Source organism: Battus philenor, unplaced genomic scaffold, assembly GCF_028537555.1.
Source record: "Battus philenor isolate CCGP_79_NKW_IND1 unplaced genomic scaffold, ilBatPhil1.0.hap1 SCAF_6, whole genome shotgun sequence".
Lineage (NCBI taxonomy): Eukaryota > Metazoa > Arthropoda > Insecta > Lepidoptera > Papilionidae > Battus > Battus philenor.
The window spans coordinates 7,673,193-7,688,506 of record NW_027181726.1 but is presented as its reverse complement, the minus strand read 5'-3'; the positions used below and the strand labels follow the sequence as shown (position 1 = coordinate 7,688,506).

At 31.2% G+C, this 15,314-nt stretch overlaps 2 protein-coding genes across 2 annotated transcripts; both read left to right on the top strand.

Moving 5' to 3' along the window:
• Positions 1-840: 840 nt before the first annotated feature.
• On the top strand, positions 841-3,445 carry SAK (Sak kinase). Its single transcript, XM_068773379.1, has 2 exons — positions 841-929; positions 1,010-3,445. The coding sequence occupies exon 2, from the start codon at positions 1,079-1,081 to the stop codon at positions 3,128-3,130; it is 2,052 nt and encodes a 683-aa protein (XP_068629480.1). The 5' UTR covers positions 841-929; positions 1,010-1,078; the 3' UTR covers positions 3,131-3,445.
• A 3,832-nt stretch (positions 3,446-7,277) lies between these two features.
• RpL23A (ribosomal protein L23A) lies at positions 7,278-9,767 on the top strand. The gene is made up of 5 exons (XM_068773278.1): positions 7,278-7,382; positions 7,885-8,333; positions 8,507-8,634; positions 9,135-9,311; positions 9,639-9,767. The coding sequence occupies exons 1-5, from the start codon at positions 7,352-7,354 to the stop codon at positions 9,721-9,723; spliced, it is 870 nt and encodes a 289-aa protein (XP_068629379.1). The 5' UTR covers positions 7,278-7,351; the 3' UTR covers positions 9,724-9,767.
• Positions 9,768-15,314: the final 5,547 nt, after the last annotated feature.

The window sequence follows — 15,314 nt, the reverse complement described above, 5'->3', positions numbered from 1 at the left end:
CAAAGAAAAAAATGCATATTATAAATATTATTTAGATTTTATGCACCAAATAATTCCTTTATTTAGTAAATAATAAATAAAAACATGAATATGGAGATTAATGTTATATTACCTTAATCTATATTTTGTGTAAATGAATTAAGTTGTTTAGTTTCATACATAAAATATATTTTCGCTATTTATAAAATATTTTTTCACGGTATCAACTTATAGTAACTGAATTAAGAATTATGTATTTTTAAACCATTTAAATCTAAATTTGTTGGAATGGCTGTTGATTACATAAGTTGTATAATGTGTACAGATCATAAAATTTCTAAGAATAAACGATCTGTGCTAACATTTTTCATTGTGTAATTTTGAGAACGCCAATTATTCACTCACTAGAGTTAATTTTTCAATCGGTATCATAATTCATTTGTAAAATAAAAAAACATCCGAAGGAAGTGTATGAAATGTTTATTTGTGCTTGTATAAGATTATTTTCTAATGACACCAAGCTTGTTATGACATCTCTACAGTTGTACAAGTATTTATTACGTCAATGTGAGAGATTGCCCCCTGATGCATGTAAACATTATAAGTTTTCTATTAAACAGGTAAGATACGATATTACGCAAGTTAAAGAATTAGGAAATGATAATTTCCACTTCAAATTGCGGAGTCAATTAACTCTAAATATTATAAATTGTTGAAACTATTTTATTAAGCATTTGCTTTACTGTCTTCTCATTGTGATCTTTTCTGTTTGTTTATGAAAATGACAAAAGATCTTATCGTAATAAGCTTACAAAACTGTAAAAATTGTGTGTAATTAGCTGAATTATTTATTTCAGAGTTATAAACAGTATAAGTCAGAAAGTGATCCTGAGAGACTAAGAGAAATAATAACAAAAAGTATCCAAGATGCCAAATGGATTTTAAATAAGGTATTCTAGGCATATTTAAAAAATCTTTTTTTAGCAATTTTGTTTAATATTATTCTTAAAACTGATTTTCCTCTTTTCAGTATAATCTAAAATAATGGCAATATTTAGATTACAGGATGCTTTCCAAATACATAATATAAACTCTATTTATGTCAAATTTAAATGTTGAGCTGAAAATGTTTGGTGAAAAAATAGAAGATTATGAATTACTAGAACATCTTGGTAAAGGGGGATTTGCACATGTGTACAGAGCAAGATGTCGCAAAACAGGATTGTTTGTAGCTATCAAAATGATAGACAAGGCTCTCATGGCGAGTGCTGGTATGATAGGTCGAGTTAGACAAGAGGTCACCATTCACTCTCGCTTAAAACACCCTGCAATTTTAGAGTTATATACTTTTTTTGAAGATGCACATTATGTTTATTTAATTTTAGAATTAGCACATAATGGAGAATTAGCTAAACATTTTAAATTAGGAACGCGTGGCCTTTCAGAAAAAGCTGCTGCTGATATATTTAGACAAGTACTAAGTGGGGTCATGTATCTACATACTCATAATATTATACACAGGGATTTATCTTTAAATAACCTGTTATTGACAAAGGATTTAAATGTAAAGATTGCTGATTTTGGCTTAGCAACACAGTTGAATGCTCCTGATGAAAAACACGTAACAATGTGTGGTACACCAAACTATATATCACCTGAAGTAGCATCAAGAGAGCTTCATGGACTACCTGCTGATGTTTGGGGTTTGGGATGTATGCTGTATACTCTGCTGGTTGGAAAACCTCCATTTCATACACAACATATTAAAACTACTCTCAATAAAGTTATTAATGCAGATTACAAGATACCCGATGAGTTATCTGAACAGGCCCAAGATTTATTGCAGAAACTTTTATGCAAAGATCCAATCAAAAGAATTACATTGAAAGGAATATTAGAACACCCTTTTCTTAATCATGTGTTTAATGGATTGAACATCACTAAACAGGACTTTTCAAGAGACTCTGGTTTTCTGACAACAATGCACAGCACACAGCATAGTGCAAAAATTAGATCAGATGAAAAGAAATCTCAGATGAATGGTATCTACACAAGTAGTAAAGTCCAGATTTTTCCGAAAGAAAATCTAGAACAGCATCAAAACAATGTATATTCTTGTAACCAATATGATCAATCATTATCTGCTTTTAGTAATAAGTGCAATAATAGAAATTGTGCATCTAGTGGTGGCTCAGTTGAATTGTACAATACTGGTGAACTTTACGGGAAAAATAAGTTATGTCCTGCACAAAAAAACAATAGTACTTGTAGCAGTACTCTAAATTTAGCTGACAACTTGAAAAATTTAAATATCAAATGTCAAGTTCAAAGTGGTTCGCAAAATTTTGATGTAGATGATAATAAAGAGAATACTTCAAAACCATGTGCAATTAGTAGTAACTCGATCAATGTTCCACCTCTCTGTTCTAACAGATTACCTACTATCACACATAGAACAAGAAATGCTATACTAAAAATTGAGCCCTCAGGGGTAAGTGTAGAATTTATTAAGAAAAAGGGGAAAAATAGAGAAGAAAAAATAGTCGAAATATGTAAGATATCTAAGGATGGCATGAAGATTATAATTTATGGTGTTGATAAAGATAAGGACATAAATTTAAGTCCAATACATAATCCTACACCTGATGAAGTATTTTCATATCATAACTTGCCACATAAACATTGGAAAAAATACTTGTATGCATCACGCTTTGTTGACCTTGTGAAAGCTAAAACACCGAAAATCACACTCTATTCTTCTTTGGCCAAGTGCCAATTAATGGAAAATGGTACTGACATTGATTTATTTTTTTATTCTGGTGAGAAAGTTACTTTTACATCTACAGAAGGTATTAAAATTATTGACAAAAATTTAAAGACCCACATGAATTTAGCCTCAGCACCAGAATTAAAATATCTCACTGATCATTTTGAGGAATGTTCAAATCGAATGAAAAGAATACAATCTGCTTTATCATGTATTCCAGATGAATGCTTTCCACTTATTATTGGCAAAAGGCCTATTCCATTACCTATGACTACAAATGAAGTAGAAGTTAAAGGAAAAAATTTTAACACACCAGTTTTCAATATAGGCTCATTCCACCGAACAGCTAGTTCTAGTCAAACAAAAAGCATTGACTTTTCGTAACTTTATCACTCAAATTCTATTTTAATTATCATTAAGATATAAACAAATAGGGCTTATGTCTATTATTTTGTAACCTTAGTTACATTGTGAAACAAATTTAATCTTTTTTGTTTATTTTAATTGTAGCTCATATCAATTTAATTGAGAACATTTGTATGTGCCCGCCCACCTGTAGATTGTAATAAAATATTTATAGTTTTCAGATTTTTTTTAATTATTTAGTATTTGAAAGTATTGTTTGTAATTACCTTATTATCACCATTAAATGTTATTAGCGTATAAATTTATTAACATCGAAATTAAATAAATACGTCTCACTGGTAAAAAATATGTTTTATTGTATAATATGGGAACCTAATATGTAATTGCCGATTGGTTTACGTTAGGAATTCCTCATTTAATTTGAAGTCAAATTAAAGCTCACACAATTTTTTTTTCATCATTAGCAATTCATTTATAAAACATTGGTTACTTAAATGTATTGAAATAATATTTTACACTGCAAAATCTGCACAAAGAATCACTGACTAGTTAACGAAGCGCGGTGCAGGTTTATCGTTGATGTCTTCTGGAAATTTCGATCTTTAGAACGAGGCTCGAGAATGAGCCAATAATTAAGATAAGAAGGAAATAGCAAGCCAGAAAAGATCCATCTCAAACTACACCAATGTTAGCGACAGCTGTTGGTGAAAATGATATAATAAACTTTTGGAAAAGTGATAAACCTCGAAAAGTGGGTGCTCTATGAATTGACTGAAGAATAAACATAATTGAATATCATTTTTTTAGTGATGCTTTACATTATGTAACTGACAATAATGCGGGGATTTTGAACCGTATCTTAGAGAATCCTAGTTTTTTTACGGTTTGGCCAGACAATTACTGTGAATACTTCAACAACTGAAAGCGATAATGAAAAAGCTCGCCATTCAATAACCAAGTGTTGACAATTGCTCAAGCCTTCTTAATGACAACTTTCTGCGAATAAAAATTTATCATCACCAAACCACACTTGGACTATTTACAAATAGTTTTGGAATTTCATTTACTTTTCGCTAGGACAAAGTTCAATACCGATGAGGACATGGAAATAATAAATTATTAATTAAATTTTGCATCCAAAAATTTTTTCCAAGGTAATAAATACATGGTAAAAGTGCGTCGTCAGCAATTTTGTATATTTTGATTAAATAAATTCATGATTTTCGTATTTATTCTTTTGATTTCGATATATAAAAGCTATTTCGTAAGAGTACCTAATTATGGACTATTATAAAATAACTTGTAAGTGATATAGTCATTTCAACATTCAGAAATTATACAGCAAGCAAATTACAAATTACTTAAAAAAATGTACTTGACCCTAATATAAGAAATTCACTGATAGTAACATTACTAAAATTCTATCTGAAGTACAGCACGTCATATACCACTCAAGTCTTTATCAAGATAAAAAATATAGCCTATTTGGGCGGAAAAAAAAACAACTTCGATTGTCCATGCACTCCTCCATCAAGGCGATTCGCTATCTTCACACCGCATTACGACTGCTGTACAATATTAATCTACCGTCGTAAGTCTGTATATCTGAGCTCAACCTAGTACAGCAATGACGACCCACCAAGCGATAAAATTAACTGACAAACTGGAACGAGCGTGTCGATACAGTTCACGTTCTGGCAAACTACATCTGAGCTTCGTTCGAGAGGAAGTACTATAGTTGTAACACTTGAAAGTATAGGATCGTCCAGTTGCTAACCCGGGAGTTGCTACGACACACTTCGCGGGTTAGAAGAACGCCAAAAGTGCAACAATACACGGGTTTGCAAACGTAACCACAACTACTCAAACATATACCACGCGCCTGTGGGAACTCTTCATTCATGTTATTCCCGCAGGCGTTTAATGGCTAACTGTTGAAATTGAACCATCATATTTTATCGGAGACCGACCAGTGCCAAAATAACCTCTAGCTGTCATTTGATTCTTTATATTTTTAATCGGCCGTTTGTTAATCCACAGGTCCCTATTGGATCCAATAATCGCCTTGTTGACAGATGATGGACTTCGACCAACGGCTGGAGTGTAATAAGACAATAGTTCTAGAACTAACAATGTAATTTCATCAAACAAACATTTCCTAATGGTGTTTCATATGGAATAGTCACAGGTTCACTTCTCACAATACTCTTTAATTTCATTTAGGATAGAAAACCTCTGTCTACTCGTAAGGTTATTTATACATAAGTAACTTTGTCTATGCAAGTATAATATATAAAGCGATAACGTTATTTACTTCATAGTCTTATTTAATTTAGGATAGAGAATATCTCTCCACTCTTGAAGGCTCTACTATGGTGATACAGTCCATGCTATATTTTTACCTCGAATTCTTTATTCGCACCTATGGAAGGTATGAAAGGAGTGGTCATGAGAGAAAAAAGTGCATTGTTGTTCGTTGTTCATAGAGATGTCTTGTTGTTTTTGGATTGTCAACCAAAATTTCGTGAATGTGGCGATTGCTAGTTGTCGATACTTCCAATCGTTGGAGCACGTGCAAGCTGGCGCGTCTACAGCTAGGCTTGGAGTGCTGTTAATTAATCGGTGGTTTTTCATATCGATGATTAGATTGTGATGCTAAAGAAAATTGGCTCTGAGTATCGTTTGATTCACGCCTGCTACGATGAATATACATTTATACAGTACCTGGCGAAAAATATTGCACATCGACCTTTGCAAAGAGACAATCGGCTAATTACGAAGCCGAAAATCGCCGGGTATTGTATGAATGTCATAGACCTAAAATGAGCTCTACTTCTCTTCATACGCATGTAAGTAATGGTATTGTTGTACGTATACAGATCAAATGTAGGCATATGGGATATTGCCTTCTGCTTTAGTGTAATGAAATTATGATTCTTGACGTTGGCTTGTATAATAGGTCGGTTACATAAATCCACAATAAAATCGAACGGCTCCATATTTTCAATTAGGGTCGTATATCTTTAATTAGCGCGCATGAAGGAGTGATGTCAACCATTGAACGTTTAATATTAAATGAGCGAGAAAGTCGTCACAAGCAGGTGAACGGCGGCGCCGAAGTATTTAGATATAACAAAGGTGTTGGCACCTGTCTCGTCTAGAAATCGTGTCTTGGATTTCTTGTCAGTTACGTAGAGGCGGTGTGAATATATCTCAATGCTGAAGTCCACTAAAGCCAGCGATTCTAGTTTTCTTCTAGTTTACCATTTTTTGCTGAAATTCTGTTGTTTCTAAAGATGTTAATGCTGTTAGCCCTAAGGCTTTTACAACTTCATCGGTACTGAGTTCACGGAGCGGAAGGGACGCATTGACTCGCAAAGCTACGGTGATAACATCTTGAGGGCAGCTTGATCAAATATGTAATTTCTTTCATGAGTAAGTTGGTGGAACAAGTGGGGTCATGATGGTGGACATGGCGAAGACATCCTGATTTGCTTCATGAGGTATTCCGTTAAAGTCAGCTTAAGTCGTCGAGAGTTCGACTTTTGTCGATATTTATGTAACTGACATGCGGAGAAAGATGGCCTCAAAGCCCGAAAATACAATTTAACTTGTTTTTAAAACATTGGTATGGTAAAGAGTAAGCGGTTTTGATAATGGTTTGAATTGTAACTAAAAAGTCAGAAAATTTTAAATTTTTTTCTGTTGATTGGTTTCAAACGTTGAAAGAGGAACTATTATTGGAAGTCATGGTTAAGTTAAAGTAAATTTAATAGACATTTCATGAAAATTGCCACTAAACTCAAAGACAGTGAACTGACTGAAAGCAGGGCAGTATTACAGCTCCGTGAGGAAAAGATCCACTCATCGGCACGATCTTGTGCACGAGTCGTTCAAGTTTTTATATATATTATATTATTTCTATATGAATGCTTATACAAATAAAATTTTGAAATCTTGGCAAATTTTGAAAAATTAAAAAAAAAGTTAAATTTAACATCAAATTTTAATAAAAATTATCATTAAAATACAGACCTATAAGTTAAAAATATAAATTCTATACAGAAAATGTAATAAATGTTTTGTACACTATATAATGTAACATTTTAATAATTACAAACTTTTCTTTTCCAGAAAAACAGTACATACCAAAGAAAACATAGACACTTCGTACCATGATTTACGAAAATTATAAATGTTGTATGGCAACTCATAGAGGCCTCCATCTTTTTTGTCACGATGCCGCCTAAGAAGCAGCCCGAAAAATCTGGTATGTCCTTAGGATTTCTATTAATTTTAAAGGAATTTTTGTGTTTGTTAATACTCTTTTTGATTAAAATAATTAATACACCTTAACAACAGTTTTAAAAAAAATTACGATATTAACATGAAAAAGTTAGATACTAACACATGGGCCACGCGGTACATTTGTTCTTGTTTGTTATTAGATATATGATTTCTGAAGTAAAATTACAGTGTTCAATCGAATTATGGTTTATTTTGTTGTACATTTATAATAGTCTCAGTTTAAATGATTTTATTTGAGTCTACACTTCTCTTTACAAAAAATAACCTATTTTTACTATGTATAACTTACTGTCACTTTTTTAAATGTTCAATAATAAATTGATTGTGTGATTAAAAAATTATTTATTTTACGGTTACGATAAACTTTGCCAAGTGTTGGTTCTTTTAGTCAAAATTAATAGGTGGTAGGATGAGATTTCGGTGATAAATGATATAATTGATTAATGATGAAATATTTTCCCCAGCGTCCTCAGGTTCTAAACCTGCAGAGAAAAAACCAGCTTCTGCTAAAACACCTGCAGCGGCCCCTAAAGCCGCCGCTACTAGTAGTGCACCTAAACCTGCAACTGCTAAAACACCTGCACCTGCTCCTAAGACAGCAGCTCCAAAATCAGCACCTGCGGCTGCTAAGCCTGCACCCGCGAAAGCTCCAGCAGCTCCCGCGGCTAAACCTGCAGAGAAGAAATCAACCCCTACACCTACAGCCAAGCCAGGTTCTGCTAAGGCTGCCGCTCTAAAAGCTAAATCAAGTGCAAAGCCTTCTGTGAAAAAAGCGGCTGCATCTGCTAAACCCTCAAAACCAAAACCTGCTGCTACCAAATTGAAGATAGCACCTAAACCCAAAAAGACAGGCATCAAAGGACAGAAGAAAGTTGTGAAGCCAGTGGTTAAGGCTCTCAAAGCTCAGAGAAAGGCAAGTGTTTTAATGTTTACTATTTGTTTCTTACCAGCCATCACTCACTCTTAAAAAATAAACTTTTTTATGTTTTTTTTTAGTAAAAACATGCTAAATTGTTTTCATAAAAAGAGCACTTGTTTAAAAGTGAGATTTTAATATTGTTTTGTCAATAAATGTTTAAATTTCAGGTTGTTAAGGGAGAACATGGCAAGCGCGTCCGCAAGATTCGCACATCTGTGCACTTCCGTAGACCCAAGACTTTTGAGCCACCAAGACATCCTAAATATCCTAGAAAATCATTACCAAAACGAAACCGGTGAGCTTTCAAAGCATTTTATGTTATTGTGTTAATTTTATTGAGCCTGTAAAGAAACAAATGCTTTGTATGTTGAGAAAATCATGAACAGAAAGATACAATTTAGTTATCTAAAGGTCTGTTAGTCTTTATTAGGAGTTATAATAAAAGCATATATTGCCTTCTGATTTATATAAAATACCTGTTACATGCTGTTATTTTTTTTTTTTAATTTAAGGTAGATAAACTATCATGGTATGTCTAAAGGTGGCATGTGCAGGTTTTTGTTCTTTCTCTTTGAAAGTTATGCTAGCACCAAAGAAATATAATTCTTGTCTTCTTCATAAATATATATGCACTTTATCTTTTACTGTTATTTGGTATCAACTCAATCAAACTGAAGTTTCAAACATATTTTTTACACAATAAGTAAGGTTTTATAACAACTATTTATTATAGCAATGTAAGGAGAGATTTTGGTAACATTAAAAAAGTGTAAATGGTTATGTATAATTTTTCAGGATGGATGCATACAACATCATAAAGTATCCATTAACTTCTGAAGCAGCAATGAAGAAAATTGAAGACAACAATACATTGGTATTCATTGTCCATACCAGCTCAAACAAACACCACATTAAGGCTGCAGTGAAGAAATTGTATGACATTAATGTGGCGAAAGTTAATACCCTGATTCGGTTGGTAACAAATAATTTACTTCCTTGTAAATAATGAATAAATTTGGAGGCTTATGTTTTTGGCTTTTACATACATATTTATTAACAAATATGTTCATATAAAATTGTTAATATCTCACAAAACTGGTGAGACCAATGAGCTTTTATAAAGAAAATGCTATATTTACATAAAATTAAGAATGTCAAAACAAAATGATGAAATCATTGTGGGAATCTCCTTGATTCATAATGAAATGAAATTTACACACTTCTGATACAATTATTAAAGATAATTATCATAATTTAATATACATTGTTGTTGAAAATAATAAAGAAATTTTCTTTCAGACCTGATGGCAAGAAAAAAGCGTATGTGAGGCTCGCAAGGGATTACGACGCACTAGATGTTGCCAATAAGATTGGAATCATATAGACAATATGTACAATATTTTGTATGAATACAAAAACATACGAAAACTTGTGTTTTATTAAATAGCTAACCATTTAATGAATTAAATATTATAATTCAACATTAACATAATTTAAATCTTTTAAAAACAATTTAAGAGGATCTTTGATAGGTGTTGCTTGTGAAGTTTGGACCATGTTGTTAATCTTTTAAAAAAATAATATATCTTAACATAATTAAACATGTTTAGTAATAATAACTACCTCCATTGTCAGGGAAAATGTTTTCAGCTTTAGGTTACAGGGAAAGATTACAATAATTGAATAAAAATAATAAAGTTAAAAAATGTGACATATATGACGTTCATTGATGAGATGATGTTCATTTCATCTAAGGCCTTAAAAACTTTAGTAACATTAGCAATTCATTAGTTAGGAAAATAATGATGATCTTGTATTGTTTCTGTATCAGTGGTCAACATAATCTTATTTACTACTGAGTAAAATATTATGTAAGAATATATTGAATATTAGTAAAACGAAAATTTTGGTCCATACTTTATTCTTTAATTAATTATTGTTTTGTTGTTCTAATTGAAAATTTTACCATAGAATTTAATTGTTACAATTGATTCTTTTTCATTCAAACACTTGCATTATATTTTTAAATGTTTCTTTGTATCACTTCATTGATACTGATATTCAGGTTACTGTTACACCTTATATAAGAACATGATTTCATCAATAATACACAGGTTGTTTTGTAAAAGGTGTAAAAGTGCCAGTATTAAATGTGTAGCTCATTTGTCAGTAGAAATCTTAGAAACTTACACCTACATCCAATCGCCTTGTATAAGGTGATTACTCTGAAATATGTTTTATGATTTTAAAACTAATAACTTTTGGTAGTGCAGTCTTCTAAAAAAAGGCTGTTGCTTGAGTTTATTTACTTATTTCTGGTATCTAATCCTAAAAAGTTTAACTATATACATTAATATTTAAAATAGAATTAAATACCTAAGTCCAAAATGTCATAATTAACGAAAAGTAATAAACTGCATATAATACAAATCGTATAGGTAACAAGAAATTTGTTATGAATTTATTATAACTAAGTTTGATCTCCCAAGTTATTAACAGTTAATATACTGTATGACTAAATAAATAAGTCATGCTGCATATGAACAAAATATACTATATTTTAACCATGCTTTTACATCAGTGAGCGGGACAAAAACGATTAACAATTAAAAAGATATTTAATTCATGAGTTTATGGACACTTCTAGATTAGAAAAAGGATCACTATATCCCTCTTTTAATCAAATTATTTTCTTAAGGTGTCTAAGATACGTTTACAAGAAATACGATATGATGTAATATAAATATGGTGTTCCAAATTTACATTTAATTTTATTTAAAATAAACGTGTCTAAAATATCAGGAACGCATTGTTACTAATTAACGATTATTTTTAAAGTTAGTTTTTTATACAAATTAATTGCCTTTTTATCATGTCCATCGCTATCATTAATGAAGTTCATTAATCACTTTACTACAAGAACTGTTAAAATAACATTACGAAACCACTGAAATAGACTTAATGGCGTACATTATAGGTTGAGATGTTTAATAAAGATAAACATTTGTTTGGGACATCTCTTATCAGAGTATTGTTTAAATAATAATATTGTATCCATATTAAAATTATAGTTTCTGGCTGAACAGTCTGCAGGGACAGATAGCACACAATATTAAATTTTAATATGAATAACGTTTTCAAATTTCGACAACGGTTTTTCTTACTACATAACCATTACATTATTTATTATTTCAATAATCATTGACGGATGGGGTTTATCATACATTAATTGATAGGAAATAAGCTATACATCTACACCTTTAAAGCTTAATTTAACTTATAACGAATCACTCTGTGTAAATTTAATTGTATGATTAGTGTTTTAAAAATTTATTGGAAAACATATAAAAATTGGAGATCATATTAATTGTTTTCTTTAAAATTAACACAACTGAGCTAAATTTTATGTTGATGTTATAAAATATTCTTGCTATATAATTAATTATAATATTATTACTATATTTGATACCTTGATTTCACTACTACTTTCAAGTGTAATAATGGATGAGTATTCATAATTAAGATAATTTCGCCATGTAAGAAAAGAACTAATATATAGCTACTTCCGCTATGTAGCAGTAGTCGTGCAATAAAGTGCACTCTGCTCTGTTAAAGTGATTCAACAGATGCGAATTACACAACTACTAGTTGTGTAATTCGCATTGTTTGCCGCATGCGCATTTATCAGCGGGCTGGCGGGCGGTGCACTTTATTGCACGACTACTGCTACATAGCGGAAGTAGCTACATATTAGTCCTTTTCTTACTTAGGATGGACTTCCGCAAGTAACGCCAGACTCCATTAAAAATTTCTCCATGGTTTTGAGTTTCCCTACAAACTAACAATGTTACACTTTCCTTCTTTACTAATTCTGTTTTATTTATTTTCCTGCTTTTGGTTGTAAATCAATGTTAATTATTGCTATGCTGAATATTTGTTTATAAAAAATGTGCGATTGAATAAGATCAACAAAATAGTGTCAAGAGGTAAGATAATTTTTTATCTATTTATATTATGTAATTAACTTTGTTAATCAAGCCCGATTGTAACACATGGAAATTATTGTTATACGTTTTTTTACAATTTTCGTCACGGTCTCGATCATCAACTAAGTCACGATAGATTTCAATTACTCTTTTTATTTACTACTAGCTTTATGAGTTCATACTTGGTCATACTAGTTTCAGTGATAATCCGCGTGAGGATATTCGTACAACAGCAACTACTGATACTAACATTGTAGTTGTGCGGTACATGATAGTTGGACGAGAATTATCTATCAGCAATTTCGAGCAAATTTAGGCATTTGCATGAGTCAAATTCAAATTATTTTGCATGATCATTAATTAAACGTTACAAAGGTTTGTTTTGATGGATATAAAAAGGTAGCATTATTCGAGAGGGATGTGCCATCGTATTTAGACTGAAGTTTAAAAATCTCGTCGCGTGATTGATGCCTTGAAATTATATTAAAATTGGTGGTGTCTTTAATATTGTATTATAACATTGACATAAGTGATGATGCTTGGAGCTGTAATTATGATCTTGAAACCAAGAAATAATCTTCGCAGTAGGTTGTTCTCTACAAGAATTTCATTTTAGAAGAAACAGAAATATTATCATCTCATTTTATGGAGAGGACAGGGAATTATGTAACTATTGTTAACCAAAACAATAACAGCAGTGCAAACAGTAACACCATACTAGCATTTGTTTTGCGTGAAATGGTGTATGTACAGATGGTTATGGTGATTACTTTGAAAAACAATGAATCATTTATTAACTTAGTTTATACTTCGTTGTTGTAAAGCATTCAATGTGACCACTCATATTATATAAGTAACGATATAATTATTTATCAAAATACTTACTCGCTATCATTAATCCTAATGATAACAAAAACAGTATGCTTGGTTCTGCTAATGAATGGCTAACAGTAATTAAGTTAAGAAAACCTTAAAACTTTATGTATCGTATTGAAGTAACGCTATGGTGTTTTAGTTTCGGAATAACTTAGTTAAGTAATACAGACAGGTTGCAATTTATGGATTTTGTCGTCATACAATATATAAAATTGGTACACAAATCTGCGGCTTCGCTAACTCCCTATTCTGTCCCTGAGGAACAAGCTTTTGTTAACCTCTAAGTTCTCTTCTAGAAGATCAATTTTTGCGAGGCCAATCTATAATGATCTTAGGCTCTGGATTTGATTTACGATTTAATCATTGACATTTAAATATTTTTGGAATGTGAACGTCAATTATTATGTCAAAGATCTTGTTGAATACGCAAATTAAACTAACACATCTTAATACACAAAAAACTGTTTAAATGAAACCAAACTGAAACATTGTTTTTAACTAAGAAACAAAACTCTAATTGTACTATTATATTTAAGTTGCGTAGATTATGTAGAAAAAAATATTTAAGACGTTAAATCGAATTTAATTGTCGTGATAAAGTTCTCGCGATTGTTACCTTGAAACGCTTACGTCTAAACGTCATCTCAAAGGTATATTGTCAGCAATCTGATTTTACTACCTGCTTTCCTTGAAACCGGAAAAAATAATGTTCGTCTATAACTGTACTCGGCGATAGAAGTACGATGGCACTCTTCGGCGCACCCATACAAGGCCCCTTGAAATCAGACATGTTTGTCATTCCAAAGCCTGCTTATATCAAGACAATATCTATCAAGACTTTAAAACTTGTAAAAAATATAATTAATGGTTTCGGAATCTATTTTTACATTATTCTCGAATAATGATTTTATGTTAATTATACATAGCATAAATAAGTATAACCTTGAAGTATAATAATATATAAGTGTTTGACGTGAAGGAAGTTTCGTATTATGTTCATTATGTCTTGTTAATTTTTAAAAAACTAATCCATTGCGAATAATGAATTGCCGTTAGTGTAATATAGAAGTATTCAATATCAGCATGAGCACGCATAAACTCACACGTAATACCTAAATAACGCCAGTAAATCATCATTTAATAATTTAAAAGTCAGTCCAACGACAGGTACCTACCAACACATCTGTTGATTTTGATTCTACTGGCCCTCACCTTGAGCAGCTGACCCCTGTTGCGTCATTCCGTCATGCATTATTTAGAGACTGGTATGAATTTTTGTTTTAGGTTTACTTATTCTCGAGTTTCATTAAAATGATCATCCATGTTACATTACTTTCAATTTATTAATTGTATTTATGTTTTTGTTTTTTTTTTTAAATAATTTGGTACGTTGTTTGTGTAAATGTTATTAACATATATCTTTAATTGTTTTTCAACACAAAACAAAACTTATTATTATTTTAAGCAAAATAGATTCTTACTTAACATTTTTTTTAAAGCTTTGACATTGAACCAAAAGACCTTAAATTTAAGGTAGTTTACCTTCAGACAACTTGTCCAAAAAAATTTATAGAAACTTAAGTTTGTTAATGTTAGCGTTGATTATAAATTTGCGTGTGTTATATACCTTCATAATTAAGTTTAATAACTAAAGTCCTCATTTTATTTCTATATTACAAACTTATTTACTCTCGGTTTTCTTAGCGTACACGTGCAATGACGATTTTATATCTTGATCGCCGGACGCTGAGCTCACGTACGCAATATTTATTGCAACGTTTGGTTACATTCGTTATTCACATGGCCAGGCATCAGAAAGAGCAGGTAGATGCGAGAAAGAGCAAGAACAGTTATAATTCATTTTGCTCATTCATGTCACAGTTGTATGTATAATTAATGATGCCATATTCACAATTTCCCTGATTGTAGGTAATATTTGAACTTTAATGATATTTGTAAAACATCAAACAATTGTGTTTACGTTTTAACTAATCAGAGGCCTACAGTTCAAATATCACAGGAAATAAAGTACAAAGTGTTCTGTAAGTGCTTCGATGATGGAGAGCTAACAATTTAAGTAGAAACAAGAAAACTTACAGAGTGAAATATAATG